General features: G+C 39.4%; 1 protein-coding gene across 1 annotated transcript in view; it reads left to right on the forward strand.

Annotated features, from left to right (window-relative positions):
• The window catches only part of fras1 (Fraser extracellular matrix complex subunit 1), a gene marked incomplete at its 5' end in the record, with an annotated part of 148067 nt that overhangs the window by 7964 nt on the left and 120059 nt on the right, over window positions 1–20044 (forward strand). The window contains 7 exons of the mRNA XM_046386137.1: window positions 219–352; window positions 1882–1965; window positions 5680–5781; window positions 7550–7741; window positions 9485–9574; window positions 11148–11295; window positions 18397–18540. Of these exons, the coding sequence (XP_046242093.1) occupies window positions 219–352; window positions 1882–1965; window positions 5680–5781; window positions 7550–7741; window positions 9485–9574; window positions 11148–11295; window positions 18397–18540 (894 nt within the window). The remainder of the gene's footprint in view (window positions 1–218; window positions 353–1881; window positions 1966–5679; window positions 5782–7549; window positions 7742–9484; window positions 9575–11147; window positions 11296–18396; window positions 18541–20044) is intronic.

The raw sequence follows: 20044 nt of genomic DNA on the forward strand, positions 1-20044 counted from the left end.
GGTTAATCTCAACTCTAATGATGTCTTGGGGCTGCTATGATGCAACAGATGCCAACAGTTGGCAGCCAATTAGTGACTGCATTTTTTTTTCTCCCCACTTTAAATCAATGAGTGTGAGGGCAAACAATGCTTGAATGGTCAGCTTATTACCTGACACTCATTTCCACTGTTTACTCATCCTGTGGTGATCTCTGTATGTGCATTCATGTGTGTGTCAGAGTCTTGCTCTGGGCAGGGGACTGCGTACAGAGACGGTGAAGAGTGGAAGCCCAGTCTCTGTTCCAGATGCGTCTGCACCAATGGGGAAGTCCAGTGTTCAGTTGTAGAGTGTCAGCAAGTGGCCTGCAAACCGGTAAGCTTCTGGAGATATAACACAATTTTTTATTATGTTCACACTGGCAGTTAAAATGGCTCTGTGCCTGTCCCTCTCAGTAAGTAAACATTGTAAAGTAACATTGTAAAGTTTTCTTTTTTTGCTCTGAAATCAACAGTCAAAGAAGACGATATCAGATTTGTTTTTCCCAATTCGTACGCTGACGACGAGCGAGAGGCGGGGTTCACCCTGGACTGGTCACCAGTCAATTGCAGGGCCGACACACAAAGACAGGCAACCACACACTCTCACACTCACACCTAGGGGCAATTTAGAGTAGCCAATTAACCTAATGTGCATGTTTTTGGTATTGTGGGAGGAAGCCGGAGTACCCGGAGAAAACCCTCGCAGGCACAGGGAGAACATGCAAACTCCACATATGTGCAAACTCCAGCCAGACCGGGATTCGAACCTGGAACCCTCTTGCTGTGAGGTGACACCGTGCCACCCCTTGCTCAGAGTAATTTTTCATAAATAGACACCACTTTTTGCCTTATTTTCATTCAAAATCACACAGACTCTATATATTATAGGAAATTGCATGATGTTCAATCCCTGTATGGTCAGCACGGCTCACTCAGAAGCATGACTGCAGGGATACCCTTCACTACTTTGTGCTTATCCTAGCTTAACACAAAGGAGTAACTGATAGCCATTAAAGCATGCAACACCACCCCTGCAAATTTTTTTTTGTGGGATCAACCTCATGTTACTACACTGTGCAATCATTTTTTGGGCTATTTGACTGTCCATCCACCTGTGGCTGCGTCCCATTGTCATGAATTATGACAGTTTCACACAAATGTCTAATAGAGTAAAATAATGAAGTGATGACATTTTAGGGCGGCACGGTGGTGCAGTGGTTAGCACTGTCGCCTCACAGCAAGAAGGTTCCAGGTTTGAATCCCCATCTCTGGAGTTTGCATATTAGGTTAATTGGCCACTCTACGTTGTCCCTAGGTGTGAGTGTGTGGTTGTCTCTCTTTGTGTGTGGGCCCTGTGATTGACTGGCGACCAGTCCAGGGTGAACCCCGCCTCTCGCCCGTAGTCAGCTGGGATAGGCTCCAGCGACCCTGATGGATAAGCGGTATAGAAAATGGATGGATGACATTTTACATCAAAAAGCTCAAAGCTCAACTTCATTATGACATCATAATATTTTCTGTCCATTATACACCAAAACCCAGGAACAGAAGAAGAAGAAGAAGCAGATTGTGACCACATTTCACGTTAGCTCTGATACTGAACTGGTGGCACTAATCTTTTGTGTCCACCTTCAAACTGTGCTGCCAAGTCCATCTATATTTTAATTATTGTAGTCCACCACAAGTTCATTGGTTTTGATGATACTGAACTTCTAGTGACTGTTGTTGCACCATGTGACAAAGCTCTCTGTAAGTTACTGCATATATGAGTCTAGAAGGACATGCAAACTACAACTTGACTGGTGTGCAGAGGCATAAAACCATCAACCATAAGGAGGTAATTCTAGTTTTCTTTTCCTTCAGCATGAGAACTTGGTGATCCAACCAGGGCAGTGCTGTCCTCAGTGTATGTCCAATCCCTGTCTGTCTGCTGGTAAACAGTACCAGGTAGGTGACCTGTATGTGTGTGTGTGTGTGTGTGTGTTCTACTTTGTTCATAAAATGTGAATGATGACAGCATATAAAACACTTGTGATCTGACAGATTTGGTAGCAAATTTTGTATGTCTTTGTACATAAGCTATAACAACTTTTTTTGTGATGACAGGGAGACTTTGTCATATGCATGTGTGCACATGTACGTTTGTGTCTGTGTGAGAATGTGCAAATGTGTGTGTGTGTGTGTGTGTGTGTGTGTATTTTGAACTTAAGGTGAAAGATGTCCAAATTTTTTCTCTCCTCTCCAGTCTCAGTCTGCATCAACTCATTTATATTGTAGACACACACACACACACACACACACACACACACACATGCCAAGTGTCTTCTTTGATCATACTGTCCCATCCTGTCTAATGTATGTCTTTCTCTTCTGATATACACAGACACACACACTCATTCATGCCTGCATCATCATGACTTCAGATGTTTGTTTTCTTCTTCAGGGTGTCAGGAAGTGTCAGGGACATCTCACCTGATTATTCATTAAAAAGAATGAATTATATTGCCTTCTTCCAGTCTTAAAAACACCACCAAGTCCATCTTAAAGTACACACATGCACACATGTATACACATTACACTCTGTCCACATTAATAGCTATATTGTTACTTTTAGGGTATATCTTACAAGTCATTTTACTTTCAACAGTCATATGGGTGAGGATACCAGGGTTAACAGGTTTCAAATTAACAACAAAGTAAATGCTAGTTTTACAAATACACAAAAAGCAATATGAAAAAAACCCAAAAACAGTCATTAACTCTACTGCTCTCATTGTTTTGTTGGTTTCAAATGACATTTAACGTTCACATAGTTTTTCTTGACAATCCTTCAGTATTACTACATAATCACAGGCTGTGCCCCACAATAGCCATATTAAAAGATCAACGTGTTAACAGCCTAACAAAAAACAAACAAACAAATCATAACAACCAAATCATAAATAATAACAAACAAATAAACAGTAGGCAAGACAAACTCATCACTAACTAAAGGCAAAAACTTCTAGCTTCTTGCTCAGAAGTTACAGACAGCTGGTGTCAATCCGTTCTTGAGCTTGTACTGTTAACCAGCCCAATTTGTTACTACAGTCCATACTAAAAGCTTGTAAAGTTACATGTCCATCAAAGATAATGTTAATTCAGTGGGTCTTGACTTCTTCAGATCATGAAAGTAGACAATAACTTTTGTGTTGGCTCTTGCAGCCAACAACATAGAAATTGAATATTTTGCTTTAACAGTCCATGTATAACAGCGACAGTGATGTGGGTGGGACTGTCATGGAGGTGGAGGGAGGTCCTCTAGCTGGAGGTGGTGTTGTGTTAAGTCTTGATGTAGATATGTTACGAGGGAAAAGACTGCGCTGCTGATGGGGGGTTTGAGGCGATTCAGGAGCTGTTTGCTGTAGGAGAGAATGACTCCTATTACGTGGTCTCTTTGAATAATTTATGAATTTTTGAAATTATTGATGGGATTTAAGCATGTACAAGCATAAAGTAAGTTTCCTTCCTGTTGTAAACTTCAGATGTGTGGATCTGTGTGAGGATGGCTAGATATTGATCATTTGTCTTTTGCAAAGTTTTGCACACAAAATAATTCCGTTAAAGTTTCAGTGACTATTTTCAGCTTCATATAGAGCAAGATTTTGTCAAATAGAAATAAACAAAACATGCACACATCATCGGTATTTCACCATAGCAAAAATTAAATTTTTAGTGTGTTTTGTGAAAACAGAACCAAGCATTATCTATCACCAGAGTCAGTGTGGTAATGGTAGAATTCAGAATCCCACACTAGTCAAACACATGGCTGTAATCTCTGTGATAATTGTGTTCTTTCTTGGGAAATAATGACCTAATTAGCATCTTCCAGACTTTGAATTGTTAATGGAGTGACGTATTTTGAAAAGTCGAAAATGGAAATTATCACTTGAGGTCAAAGTTCACTTTTGTCTGTGTGTGTGTGTGTATGTGTGTGTGAGAGAGACAGAGAGAGAGAAAGAGAAAGAGAGAGTGAGAGAGCACTTTGAGAAACCATTACATTTCAGACAAGAAATCACTCATGATAATTTCCAATGGTTTTAAATGAGCTGCATCTATTTGTGTGTAAAATCAGCCATCTATGATCCTCTGTATATAGCTTTATAAATGTGCATGCTTGTGCATACATTGTGTTTGCAAATGCCTTGTGAATTTGGGTATGAATACTTTCAGTTACAGGTGTCTGTGCATGTGTGAGTGTATGTTTGAGTGTGAAGTGGATGTCTGCAAAGATTAAGACTGAATTCACATTCAGCATGTTCAGAGCTGATTATTCAGGCCTCTTTACGTCACTGTGATGCTTCAAGTGAGGATGAATCTGTTTGAACTCTGGCTGAACCAAATGTGAGTTTCAGTCCTCTGGAAAGATATCGGGGCTACAGCTGATTATAAATCACTCTTGTTTTAATTCACATACACAGTGTACTGAAGCACCTTTCATACGAGTTGCTGATGTTTGAAGAGCTCTACAAAGTGCTTCACAGAGTTTTGATCTGTTTGATAGATGGCCATAATAAATAGTATATCAGAGGAAAATGTCAACTTTCTTGCAAAATAATTTGTATTCTTCAGGCTTCAGTCAATATTTAATTGAACTGTTTAATCCTAAAGAGGAAACAGCCAAGATTTCATCTGACAGTTATAGGAAGTTGACCCCAAATTGAGGCAGATTATCTGTTTAAGGCCCGAAACACATCAGGAGTAGAGGTGCACTGTGAGATAACTTCATGTTAACGTCCTGACCAGAGTGTACAGCAATGTTTTCTCTGCCAGGGACATGGAAGTTCATAAAGAAGTTAAAACTGGCCATGGCTATTTCTGAATACCACCACTACCCACTTAGTATTGATTTGGTGATTTGTGGATCGAAAAATGTTATTTCAGTTGTAATTCAGTGACCATATGTGAACATGTAGGTTAGGCCACTTCAAGAATGAAATATAATAATTTAAATGTTGCTTTAACACAGGGGTATATGTCTAAAAAGGTACCTTTCAACCAAATTTAGCCCATGTTAATCCAGAATATTAAAACTGTATCTTCAGTTGAATACTGTTTTTTCTTCCCATTGTGCTGCTTAAATGTATGAATATTTGTAAGAACTTAAAAACATCAAAATGCACAAAAACATGAGGTGAACTTAAAATATCTGTAACTTTATCTGATAAATAATTTGAACAGTTGCACGTGAGAATGGACACATATTAACTGTGTTTCCAAATGACTAATTAATCCACTGACTTTAATTGTTCATTACGTGTATAATTCTGAGTAGAGGTTGTATGTTCACTGCTGGTCCTGGTTCCAGGTCTTCACTTCAAGTATTTTGCATTCTATGTTCTGCTAGCTGATATGTGCTCCTGACAGCACACGGTGTGTTTGTGCGTGCATGTGTGTGTGTTGGCATGCCATTCACACCAGCCTCAGCATCCTGTTTCTACTCCTTCAGTGTCCTCACACTGATAAGACGACACTCATTGAGTACAAATGAGCTTTGAGTTTCCTACAAACAGCCTGTGATTTACTGTGTGCAAGTGCATGTGTGTGTGTGTGTGTGTGTGTGTGTGTGTGTGTGTAGCTTGGAAATGGTCTCAATGTGTGTGTCTGTGTGTATCTTGACAGCATGGTGAGCAGTGGCAGAAGAACGCCTGCACCACATGTGTGTGTGACCAGGGTCAGTCTAAATGCCACACACACACCTGTCAGCCAGTCAGCTGTGACAAGGTGGGTAGTCCTACACACACACACACAAACACTCATGGACATTCAGTTTTCTTCAGAATCCCCCTCATACATTTTGCTCTGTTGAAGCTTTAATGTATGCAGAGACGTTTAACCATGCAAGACCACACAGAGATGTCTTCTGCTTTCTGTACAACAGACACACATACACATAAACACACACACATAAAAGCACACACATTCACAGGCTGACATTTAATTGTTAATTGCATGCAAATTTCAGCTTGAAGCTCTTGTTAGTGAAGTCAGAGATTACCATAAAACACAATCCAGACACACCACACAACAGTAAAGGGCTGTGCACAGTCGAATACATAATAATGTCAGTACACGTGACAAGTAATACAAAAGTGAAAAAAAAAATTAATCTAAAGTGATAGTGCAATTCAAGGGCAGTTACATTGCGATAATGAATGAAGAAATCGACCCATGAACAATTGTTACATTTAGATTTTAAGTTGGCAAAAGCAGAGAAGCTAAATGCAGCTTCACTGTGTTTCTGACTGGAGGCGACCAGCTGACTAAAGATGCAAGGGTCCCTCTGATTATTTAAACATATGAAAAATGTATTTTATCTTTAGGCCACTAAGTAATTTAGAAAGTAGTAGCAGAACTTACAAATCGATTCTATACTATATACAGTGTGTTCTGTTCGTAGATTATCTATACATGTACACGCACACAAACGCACACAGACATATATACAGAGAGGGGTCAGTTCATTTTACTTCTTTCTTACCCAACAAGAGGAAATTCTTTTGCAGGAAGATGTGCAAAAAACAAGCCATTAAGGTGATACAATTAGGAGTGTGTGGGAAAGGCAGTTGAAAATGTGTGTTAAAATCAAGTAAACCCAAAACTAAATGTGCTGCACCTATTTTTTTTGTAAAATCTGAAGGGGGAATGTGAAATTGAATAAAGTGAAGACAATGAGCAGGAATCACTTTTAATTCTGTTTTCAGTTTTGTATTTTTAATAAACAGCCACTTCACAGTGTAAAATACTGAACACATGAACAAATCAAAAGCACAGAGTTCAGACCTTATTTGCTTTTTACTCCAACCTATAAAGAGGAAGCACTTGCTTGGGGCGGAGAGCTTATCAGGCTTCCTGCTGTTGCTGTGAAGCCAGTGGAAACCTTTTTTAAGCATTTTGCTCTGTCATTCAAAGTTTCCATATTCTTTTAAAACTTATGAAAAAAAAATCGCAGCTCTCAGCACAGCTGAGGATGTTTGAACAACCCATTCCCTCCACTGATTATAGCAGAAAAAGCCTGAATCCAGCAGTGGAAAGAAAGGGTCCCAGTGGACTCAATGCCTCAAAACCACAACTCTGAAAAAAGCAGATAGAAGGAAAAAAAACCGCTGAGTTAATAACTACCACACTGTTCTGTTAATAAGTGGTGACATGATTTCGATAGACCTTGAACACACAAAAGTTTTCTATAATAATATGAACTCTCTTGATGTGATAGAGAGGATCTGAAATTCTCATGCATGGAAAAGTTACATCTGCAGTGTCAGTAGCCTTACACGTCTCAACGCTTTCAAATCAGTGTTGTTAGAAATGTATGGTCCAAACTGTTTGGTCAGTTTTCCTTTAGTACTGCAACACACTCTCTCCTCGGCTGAAATACATAAACAAAAACCAACATTTTTAGAAGTTCTTTGAGGTCTCATTGTCCTCACATGCATTGTACATGAAAACCAAGCAAACTCAAAACTAAACTCACTGTGCTGCTTCCTTACAGGGTCAGACCAAAGTGAAGCGTGCTGATCAGTGCTGTGATGAATGTGCTGCTGCCAAGGGAAGCTGCCTGTATGAGGGCACGGTGCGTTACCATGGTGACATGTGGAACGGCACGGGCTGTGAGTTCTGTACCTGCAACCGTGGTCAGGTCCTCTGCCAGAGGGCCGAGTGTGGTCGTGTTGAATGCCCACAGGTGAGCCTAAAAGAAAAAAAAAAGTAAACATCATGAACCAAAAAGGCACATTTGACCTTAACATCTTTTTTGTTTCCATATTTTGAGTTTCTCCCTTGTCCTTTAATTTTGCTTTACAGCTAACCTGCTAACCTGCTAACTGTGCTTTAAAAACCAGGGTTTTTCACAATCACATGAACTGGCTCCACCTTTTCTACCTTTTTCATTCTAAGTGCTACATATCAGCACCCTGAAATCCCATTTCTGGGCCTTCAGATGTTAATAGGACATGTCACAGTTACTTTGTTCATAGTTTCCTACACTCAATGTAATTTTCCGCAGTGAAATTTATCAGGTCATAAGGTCTGATGTTATTCTCTTCATTGGTATTTAGTAGTAAACCCAGATTGAGTGGAAAGGAAAGGAGGGGGGGCATGAGGTTGCAAGGTTGGCTGCTTCCGTCACAGATAATTCCCGTAGTTTAGAGGAAGTAAATTGAAAGACAGGATAAATCTGTAATGATCTGTGCGCAAGCTTGGAACAGCAGCAAAAAATGAAGACAAATAAGACTGAAATAAAAAGCAGGGATTAAGTGAACATAAAAAATATAACATGCTTTCAGATACACTGTGCCTAAATCTACCTGACATCACACTGAGAAATCTTTCCCTGAGTGCATCACATCTTTTAATTTAATTATACTGTCTTTATGTAAAATGAACACAACAGAAACATCACCAGTAGCCTTCATATGAGGGCATGCTTATCACACTCTGTCCAGGTAGAGAGGTAGCAAGTTGGATGTGGGAATGTTTGGGGGTCAAACAAACAACCTGTGTAAAGCAGATGTTCCCATAGTTACTTTTATACCCTAAAATGACCCACTTTAGGCTAGCCGCTGTGTTGACTCAATTCCTCTTTCAGTGTTTTCTTATGTAAAGCAGTTCTAATATTACTTTAATACCCCCTGCCACGACCAAATAAGCCCCCATTAATCATGTGGTATGGTGATAATTACAGCTGGTAAGTGCCATTAGCTCTAAGTAGCATAACTGGCATTTGTCCAGCTCTGATTTGAGCAAGGTCACCCTGCTGAGAAGATCAGAGTCATGCAGTTTTCACCCTTACTGACTGAGTATGCACAAAAAATAAAGGGAGTTATAAGTTTAATGATCAGCAGAGCCAGATTATTTACAGTTATGATTCCTTATGGTGGCATCTGGACTGAAAATGTGCTGTAATGGTACTGTGAGGAGTTCTTTGCATTAGAAATTGCATTATTAAAAAGGTTCTTAATTGCTTTATGTTATTTTTTGGCTGGGAAATTACATAGAAAAAAAGTTTTACTCTTTCCAGTTAAGTTAAAATTCATGTCTTGATCCATTTGTCCAATGTGTTTGTATATTTTCAGTCATTTTTTCTACTAAAATGAACTGAACATACATTGAACTAAACAGAAGTGGACTGAAAATTAAAATAACTACAGATAGGTGAAGAAGAAAGGCAAAGTCAAGTGTGATGGACAAGTAAAGAGAAATACCAGCGTAAACGTAACAAAAACAGTTTTTGCTTTTTGTTTTTTTATCATGCTTATTATATGAACCAAAAATTTAAAACTGCAATTATTTTCCCAACATTTCTTGAGCTGTTATGTCTTATGGTGATTTTCCCAATAGTTTATGTTATATAACCTCTCTACAAGTTAAATGTAACTTAATGAATGCCTGAGAATGAAATTTAAATTCATATTTTCCTATTTTTTAGGGATCGGAGCTCACCCACCTGCCAGGAAGGTGCTGCCCGGAGTGTTCCTCTTTGAAACCTTTCTGTATGTCTGAGGGCAAATCCTACAAGGTACTTCTGTCATAGATATACATTTTACTTTCATTGTGTTTGCATGTAAACATGAGAGTGAAATTGCCAAATCAAGAAATCTAAACTGTGTGAGTCAGTCAAAGTCAGCACAAGGCTTCTGTAAATCCACTATTCTTAGAGGAGAAAAGAAAATAAATGTCATAAAGTTTCACTGCAAGGAGGCTGCTATGGAAACAACCAAAAACATCAACATTAAGTTGGGTATAAATATAAATATACAGGTACATTCTAAACACACAAATTAAAGTTGCAATAAGACAGACTAAATGTGTATTTTAGGACAGAGCTATCAGATTACTCTGGGCTGTTCAGCCTGTAACAAGACTCTCTTCCTTATTATTCTGGCATCATCTTCATTATTCATGGGCTGGTCCTCAAAACCCAGAAAGCAGAGGCTTTCATTTTTTACATTTTCAACCTGGGGGGAAGGCTCATGAAATGCTGCAGGATGGTCAACCAAGCCAGATGCTCAGAGCAAGAGCAGAGACTGCTATTATCATTTTCAAATAGATTTTTCTTTATCTCCCTGAGGAATCCATCTTACCAGTAGATAGATACTGCATACTGATCACACACCTACACACACACACATCCCTACATGTGTTTCTCTGTAAAGAAATAGCATAGCATGCTAAATAGCAGAATGTAACCCCCCAAAACATAAACTTATGCTTTTACGTTTCTGTATTAAACTGCATCAAAGAAACAGTATAAACTGGGGTATTTTTAGGTGTTTTATTGATCATAGTGCAGAACCAGATCTCCTGTTTCACACTGACTGAGCTAGGCTAAAACACAGACGTGAGATTAATATTTATCTTCTCATATTACTTTCGGAGAAAACGAAAACTAAAAGGATATTTTTCAAAATGTTGAAGGATTCCTATAAATTCAAGTAAGAAAGGAACATTTTAACACAAACTCTTATGAGACAGACTCATTGTTGCAGGTGGTAAACTGTGCGGTGCTCACTTCCACTTCCTTAAAGTACAAAATCAGTGTGATTCACTTAGTCAACTGTACATGTGAACCTGGAACAAACACCGAAGGCTGCCGGTTTCTTCCCTCTGTTGCTCAGGGCTGCAGGTCTCGTGCTCTGTAGATGGATCCTTGGATACAAGTGGTTTGTGAATGGGAGTCTTGCAACAAAAAAAGCTTGTGATACATTCTAGACAGTCAGAGAAATTTTCATATTTAGTTTTGCGTCTGTTCTCATCAGTAAGCTGATCCGCAATCAGATGGTTTGGGGAAAGTCTTCATGTTTTCACTAAGTGAAATCATCTTTTTTGTGATGTTCCTGCTGTTTGACTGACTGTCTGTCCATTGTGGGGCATTCAGCTAATGATGCCTGGTCCTGGCTTCCTGTTTACTCGTGATTCAGCTTCCTCAGAGTAGAAATTCTCTGTTGTTTTTTTTGTCCATTGCCTGTAAATATATTTGCAATATATTTGTAAATATAGCTATAGTTGCATTTTGTACATATTAAAAACTAAAATTTCTGCATCCATTAAGTCCAGTCTGATAAACATTTTTATCTCAAAATTTTTGTCAGGACCTGACTCGATGGACTGATAGCAGTTGCCGCGAGTGTGAATGCCGGGATGCCCGGGTGACTTGTTATCTGCGTTCCTGCCCCACCTGCCCCCCAGGTACCCTGGCCATCCCCCAAGAGGGCAGATGCTGCCCTGAGTGTCGCCAAGGTAGGTTGCTGCAGAGGATGCTCGGTCCAACTGTGTGTGTCTGTATGTATGAAGTGTGTGATGTGTCTGGCCATTTCTGAAACCTTACCCTGTCAAACACTGGTCCTTTTTAGCACCTCCCTCTTTCACAGCACACCTTATGAAGGATTTGATGTGTTAGTGTCCGTAGTTGACTTTGGCAGGCTAAGGTCCCTCTTTTATTTGTTTACTCATTCTGTTGTCCGTGGAAAACACCTATATGAAACATTCTGACGCTGAAGGTCTTATGAATCAGCTTGGAGATTTAGCTGTCACAGTCTGACAGTTAATCTGTGATATTCAGTACATTCCAATAGTTAGTTTGGATTGGTGTTACTACAGTTGTGAGCACATTCTCATTTCTCACATTTACCACAAAGCTTTTTGACGATATTCTCTAAATGTTTAAAGTTTGAGGTTTAATATTCTACTCAAAGACGTGTTTAGGGGCATGGGAATTTGACAAAGTACTGAGAAAGAAATTGAGCATCATACCGTGTCTAAGCTTATTGCCACAGTTTTTGTAGCTGTGTTATATTTTCCACTACTGTGGATGTGGAAACTGGTGTCTGTGCCTTTTGTATGATTGATTTTTCCAAGAATGGTTGTTGGTACTAAGCTAAGATACAAGAATGATGCCCCATCTCTTTGATTTCGCAGAGGGGGGTTTAAGGCTTGTAACGAAACTTATAAATGATTACCTAAATATTTAAATAATTAATGAATAAATAATTCTATACAAGTAATTTCATATTTGCCTTCGCTGTTATGATGGAATTAGCACACAGTGCAATATTGTATGGCCATGTATTGGCAAGAGTGTAGCATTGTGATATGTCCCAGATAAAAGGGTTATGATGAATGTATTTGTGACACAATAAGCAGGGTGATATATTATTTCATTGGCCTGTTTTCTTTGTGTTTACACTACTTTACTGTACTGCTTAACTTCATCCTGTCTCAGTTGATGTTGTACATTGTCCCTCTGAGTAAATCAGCAACATGCATCCTTCTCCTTTAATAGCTACTGTTGAAGAAGACCCTCAATGTACAGCTCATGTGTGAATGGGTACGTCTTCATTTTATGTCTCTTATTTTCTTTCTTATATTGTGAGGCAATATGCAACATCTGCTAGAGAAAGGTGCCACAGGTATATAAATGAACCTTTCTGAAAATACAGCATATGTAAATGAGAAGCTGGTTGGATCATTAAAGAAGAGAAGGCTCATAAACAGAGGGAGAGAGCGAGAGACCGAGAGAGAGCGAGAGAGCGAGAGAGGGAGAGAGCGAGAGAGAGGGAGAGTTTATAGAAATGCAAGGCAGTCAGAGGACAAAATCCAAATTGTCCTTGGGGAGAAGGGCAGTGCTGGCCAAGCTGCTCTGTATGTTTCAGCATGCACTTGCCTGAGGACAGACACAGTCACACAGAGTCAATATAAACTATCCTCAGTTTAAACTTTATGGTACTGGTACTTTTCATCTTAACATGTCCTTCTTCATATTTCTGTTCATTTCTATCATTAATATCAAGTTCAAATGCAAACTCTGTTTATCAAACAGACAGTGATGGTGCTTTGTATTTCTGGGGCAGTTTTGTTATTTGATGATGTGCTTTTTTCTTTTTTGCATTTTTCAAACACAGAGTCACTATTTGAGGTTTCCGTATTTCCTGTGTTGTTTTGAAAGAGCAGTATGCTAGAATAATTTAGAAAATGTGAAAATTTTCTGAACACAGAGGTGAGGTGTTCCTCACCTCCTTGGGGCCTTAAAATTACATGATTTAAAAAATGACTTTCACTTTGCTGGCCAGTTTTCTATGCACCGCAGGAAAAAAGGCTTTTAATACTTTCCTTTGCAACCGTAATGGTGACCCCAGTCCCAGTTGGAGCAAAATTTTCAAGCAGAGATTTTTTTTTAATGATCTTTCTCCTTTCCCCTCAACCTGTTTCAACAGGAAATACTGCAAATTAAGGAAGGAAAATGCTCTCAAAGACATTATATTATGGCTTTAAGCTAACTTACCTGTCTAAACCACACAGTCACCTCACAGTACTTGTGTTTCACCTCTTCCCTTTTTAAGAAGGCTGCACCTTCCGTCTTCACTGAAAATACCTATACAGACTGTCAGCAATTATACAAACTACAACAATAGTTTTATGAGGTTGTGGTGGATAATATTATTTTGTTCACATTTAACTTGTTTTTGTGTTGCTGTGCCCCTTGAAAGTCTTTTTGCTTTCTCGGACTTTACTGTTTAGAGCATGTCTGCAGCAGCATGTTAAAGCCGTCTAAAAACTAAAAGCACTTTTTATTCTCAGGCAAATACACAGTTTACACCAAAAAAATAACAAGGGAGACCTGTAAAATATAATATCCCAAAGTGGCCAATGATTTTTGGCTTTGATTTTTCCATTCCTTTACTTTGTAATCCTCTTTCAGATTTACCTAGTAAGCCTTTAGAGGGTGCTCAGTCACTAGACCACCCATCTCCAAGTTTTTTAACCTTTTTTTCTTGAGGTCAAGCAATGTCTAAAGTGTTAGCTGATGGGGTACTAATGAACAATGCCAGATGACGATAAAGAATGATTTATTTGTCTCAAAAAATTCATTTCTGAGAATTGCAAGCTAAAACACCTTTAATGCTCAATCTTTTTATTCTCTGTTTTCCTGTTGGAAACACATTCAGGAATGTTCTCCCATCAATGCAGAAGTGTACACATCATCCATCACCTCACTCTGTACTCTCTTGGCCTCTCTCAGCCTCCTCTCCTCTGTGTTTGTCTCTTTATGCAGCACACACTGTACTGCACATAGAAAAAACTGAGAAAAACGTCAGAGCTGGAATTAGAAGGCGACATTTACGATGCCTCTTTATACATCGTGCACAGGCTGTACAAGTGAGACTGATAAGTGTGTGTGTGTGCTTGAATGAATAATTAAATCTGTTTGTGTGCTTTCTATATTTACAGTCACATTATGCCACACTTGCACCTGTCATTGCCTTGTGTGTATATGCAGTATGGTTTTAGTATCTCATAATGCACCATAGTGCAGGTATGCATGCCTGAACAAGTGATTTAAACCTGATCTATCCACTCCGCCTTACATTTACACCCTGATAGGAGAAAAACACACGTGTTTTTGCTTGTTAACCCTACATTAGTCTGTCTGCCTGGCTGTGAAATGGATTTCCCAACTGGTTTTATTTTACAGCTAAAAATAGTGCAAGAAAAATATTTCCTCTTTCCCTCTTTCTTCTCTAAGTCAAACTGTAAATCTTCTCTTAAGCCTATTAATCACAGCTGTCTATAGGCACAGAGGTCAGTTTCCTCTTTTCTCATTGAGCACCTCAGGACAATAACCAGGAGTTGTGCTGCATTCAGGTCTCATGGGAAAGGTTGTAGACTTGAGCCTTCCACTCGCTGAGATGGTTCCCATCTGCCAATGTTTGACCTAAATCGAGTCTTCTGAAAAGATGACTATTATTATTATTATTATTAACTTGGCAGTCCAAGTCATATAATACACCTCGTCGCCCTGTAGGTTCTTTTGAAAATTACCTGACTTTTACAAATCTTTAATGCATGTCTCAAAAATTAAAAATGTCTATTCAGAAAGTCCCAGAACTCTAAAAACCCTGTCAGCAGCTCAGTTGGTGATGACAGCTGGTTTGCTGGACAAGCAAAATGCAATTCAGACTCCTGTCCAACAATATGTGGGGCTGCTTGCACTTGATTGCTCTGTGATTGCTCCATTCATTATGTGAATGTATCGAGTAAATAATGTGCTTATCGCTTGTAAAAATGTGGCTGAGGGATCTGATTAGTCTTAGAATAGGGCAAAATGAGGAGAAGGAATAAGAAACAGTGACAGGAAAAGAAAAGAAGACTTCAGCGTCAGGGGAAAATGGAAAAAAAAAGATAGCTGGATAAAGAAAGACTTGAGCTTAATGGCAAATAAGATTGTCAGTAAACCAGAACGCTCTGTTCTAAGTGTCTCCGCCTCTCTTTTCTCTTACTGTCTACAACTTCTCATTATTCAATTTATCTGTCTACTTTCTCCTTTACACGGTCATATTCTCTCGCTCTCCCTCCCATCCATATTCTTTCTGTCTGCTATTCACACTCAGTTGTTTACCTCACTTTTCATCCCGCCATTCCCTTGTTTTTTCTCTGACAGAAAGGGTGGGAGAGAAAAACTGCAAAAATATGAGTGACACAAGGAGGAAGTGGAGTGAGAAAAGTGGGAGACTGAGATACTTGCCACTGTGTGTTCTGGCCCACTGGCGAGCATATTGACTATCTCAGCCATCAGTCAAGTGTTTATCTTTCTATTCAGCTGTGGCCAATGCCTCCACTCGCAGTAATGTAGCAGTGCTTGCATTCTGGGATCTGCTCTACAAGCGTTCATTCGTGGACTCGCTCGGCATCTATCCGAACTTCTCCCTGCAAGCAATTCGTTCGGGAATGTTAAACAGTGGGGAAAAAATAAGTATATTTTCATACAAAACTCCACCTGACTAGTTACAAGATCATTTCTTGTTTGCTTTGACAGCTGAGAGTGAACAAGAATTGTATTTTTTCCTCTTGAGGATAAAGCCTATTTACAGCACAAGTTCAGAAATCACACGCTTTGATACGAGCTGTTGTTTATGGAAGGCTGCCCTGACACTCGCACACTGTACTTTAATTTCCTCATGAGTGTAGCCAGTCAGAATCCCTGAAGCACAAAATTAAAAACTGCAGCTGTGATTAACAGCAAAGTTGTATGGAAACAGTTTATCCTGGCTCCACTAACTGCACACCTCCATCTGATTAGGACAAAACACCTGATGAGACACTTTTCAAACTGCAGATGTGTTAATATTTGGCCGTGATGTTGCTATTTTGTCGCCCAGTGTCAGTAGAAAAGTAGAAGAGAAAAAAAAAAGATAACCTGCCAATTTGACTGTTAGCACTAGCTTGACCTCCAAATGAGACTGGCTACCTGCCACAGTAGCTTGGAGGAGAAACCAGCTTGTCATCCATAGCCAACATTTACCAGCATTTGGCTGGTGATTCGTACTCATTTCACACCCTGATTCCCATTAAAAAGGCACTGCACCATACACTAATTCACCCATGCAATCTGCTGCCAAATTCTCAATCATGTGGCTCTTTATTTGAGACAATAAAGTCACAAATAGGATCAAAATCCACCCATTTCATCCAAACTTTCTTAATTAAAATTGATGAAATAATGGCGAGGGGATTAAATTACTTGCGTGCTAGAATAAAAATAGCATGTCTTGGATCGTGTTATGCACACATTTTAGGATATCTGGGCTCATATTTATCAAGCAATTCAGAATCCCTCCTGAGGATCACCCTGAAAGTTAAACTAAAAGTAGTCTTACCTCTGAGAATGACTTAAGAGTTATTTATGAAGCTTCCTGCAAAGAAGGGGACTTTTAGACAGTGGAAAAATAGCAAAAATTAGTACTACTTTCCTTAAAGGCTGGGTGAGTGATTCTGTATTTGGGAATTAGACTCATGCACTCATCAACTATCTTTCTCCACAATTGCACACCCACCCTTTAAATGTAGTAGCTAAGTTCCCCAAGTTGTGGAAAAAATATGATGCCTGAACTACTCTTGTAACATCTTCAGAATTTTTGCTGCAACTTTAACAAACCCAGTGGGAATAAAGTTTTTAGGTCACAAGTTCTCTGACTTATTTGTGGAGTTCATAAAAAATCAGTGAGATGCTTACCCACAGTGTTGTTTCTCTTGAATCAGCATGCAGACCTATGGGTGTTCATATGTATTGCAAGTCAAAGAAAGTTTTTGAAAATGTGGCTGCTTTCTGTTTGTAGAATTTCCGTTGTTGTTGAATCTCTAGATCTAAAATACATCTGATAGAAACCTTTACAAATTATCTGATGAGTTGAAAGTGGTATTTTCCGCTGCAGTTACAGGGTCCATTCTGTTGAAAGTGTTGGCCATTTTTGGGGGACACAGTAGCTACTGCCAAGTGTATTTTATCAGTAACTGTATCGTAACAGTGAGCTTTTGTGGGCAGTAGGCGGCATTTTCTTCTTTCATTGTCTTGACACTTTAGAACCCCGGGACTTGACTGATTCTTTGTTTGTGTGCATTTCTTCACATTTACTTGCACAGGTTTGTTGCTCAGGGATCAGCTTTGATCCATATTTCAGTTGAGCCTGGCTGCAGACCTTTGAATCACTGACCAACTATTTTTCCAGCTGAAAAAACAGCTAATCAGAGCTTTGTAGGTAGAAGCAATAATTGGATGTTGTCAGCAAGTAGTGATTACTGTCAAGAGCAGCTGTCCCAGTCAGTAGCCACAGAGGTGTTTTCTACATGCAGTAAATTATGATTTACAGGACCTAATGAAAGTATTGTGTACACACTGGCTTGCTTGATGAATACTCACTTTAAAGTGCATTTGGTGGTTGTTGGTAAAATTCTGGACCAGCTGGGAACCAGTGGGGGCAGGGAAAGCACTTCGCTACACTTCATCTCAGAATGCACCACTGGAGCTGTTGGCTGACAGCTGAAGAATGTGGATGTACTCAGAAACTCCCAGTAGGGAACATTTTACGTTGTAAAACATCTCCACCATCACTAACGCAGTCTGACTGTAGAACCAAATGTACTGGATGGAATTTGTTAGAAAATTAAATTATGTGTGTGTGTCTGTGTCTGTGAGTACGTGATTTTGCAAAGTTAAATCTGTCTGCCTCTGCGAACTGAGTTTCAGAGCAAAATCTGTTTAGAATTTGCATAAAATTAAGTGTCAGAATGTGTGTCATTGAGAGCGATTGAGAGAGTGAGTTTAAAGCTTCTACTGGTCTTGCATTCACCAGCGAGTGTCTGTCCAGGTGTATAGAATAAAGTTAGCATCAAATCTGATATCAGAATGTATGTGTGTGTGTGTATGTGTGTGTGTGTGTGTGTTTGTGCATCTTTATGTTTGTATTCATGCATATACTGTATAGACCGGTATTAATTTTACAACGCATATTTAATTGAATTTTACAAATCACATTTTTATTAAAAAAATCAAATGTACTTTTTCAGTGCAGTGCCATGCAGACTGCCTGTCGTGTTTGGGGACCCCTGACCACTGTGAGAGCTGCAGGGACCCAAATGCCTTCCTCCATCTTGGCCGCTGTCTCTCCGTCTGTCCAGCTGGCTACTATGCCGAAGGACCAGTGTGTGCAGGTAGGACTGTCTTTTAACTATATACATCAAAATAGCTGCTCTGCTGTTTTTAATGTTGCAGTTATGTCACAATTTCACTGAAAATCATGTTCTTTGTAAATAAATTAGCATGTTGTTACCATAATATGGAAATTCTCATAATCAGGAGTTAAATGTTTTATTTTTTATTGTTTGTTTTTTACTTAGTGAAGAAAAACAGTTTAGCTTGGCTGTTCCAAATAAATAACTATTCCATTGACATAAGGGAGACCTTTTGAACCTCCAGTTCACATACAGATTTGCAGAATCATACCTTGGTCAACTCAGAGCAGAAAGCAGAAGCAACAGAACAGAAATCAAAATTGTTTTTGAGTTTATTTCTTTTGAGAACTAACAGAAGACACAAGAAAGGCAAGAGATCATCACGTTTTGCATGCACCACTGATAGCTCTCAGTAAATTTAGATCTGTGATTGATGATATTTTCCTGGTGACTCTTTGGAAGCTTTACGCACACTTGCACACCGCTGTTTGGCAATCAGCTTAATAGTCTTTCACCTACAGTACATACCACAGTTAGCATGCTTGTACTTCTAATGGATGTAAAGACAGAAAAGACTGCCTTTTAATGGAATAAAAAGCTCACCTACCACATTCTGTATTTAAGCTGCATTGTCCATGGAGAAAATTATTTATTGAACATCATAAAGTGGAGCTAAGTTTAAGCTAACCTCTGCACATCAGTTGCTGAAAACGGGTGAATCGTTTGGCTCCACATTTAGGAAGAAATAATTGGAAGTCTTTGTGCAGTAGCACCACAGCAAGCACGCATTCAAATTTAGGACTGCCAGAGTGTCTCCATCAGGACTCGTGTGCAAGTGTTCGTCTGTGTGTGTGTGTGTGTTTGTGTATGTGTTCTGAGCTTATGCATATGTTTTCCTCCTCATCCTTTCTTTGCATAGGCGTGTTTGTGCTCATTTGCTGTCACATTTGCCAGCCACCAAACCAGCCACACCACCTTGACACGGTTCTGACCTGCAACAGCCACAATCTTCTTAGCATTTTACTGCACTGAATTCCAACCATCACACTGACCTCTTCTCCTGGCGAGGCAGACGTTTACTGCCCACAGCTATTCATGAAGCTGTAAACACCCTGGCGCCGTAAAGCTATCAGGCACAGATAAACGTATTAACTTTGAGGCCTAACTGCTAACGCTAACGGACGAATCTTTAGTGGTGTCTCCATGCTCGTACTTTAGAAATATAAAGAGGTGCTTAGGCCCTGTGTGTGAGGACTGTGTGGAGATAAAGCTAGAGTTAGAATAGCTTTTTTCAACAAGCCAAGTGCCTCCCTGAGATTAAAAAAATCTTTCTAGGGGGGTTTCTGGAGGATAGTAGCAGTGCAATAGAACATAATACAACAATACATTTCCTGAGTGGCAGCTGCACCAGTCGTAGGAGTGGAACCTCTTGAAAACAATGACAGAAACTTTCACAAAGTTTTTGCTTTTGTTACTTTTGTCA

This window comes from Scatophagus argus, chromosome 4 (assembly GCF_020382885.2).
Source record: "Scatophagus argus isolate fScaArg1 chromosome 4, fScaArg1.pri, whole genome shotgun sequence".
NCBI classification, from domain to species: Eukaryota; Metazoa; Chordata; class Actinopteri; family Scatophagidae; genus Scatophagus; species Scatophagus argus.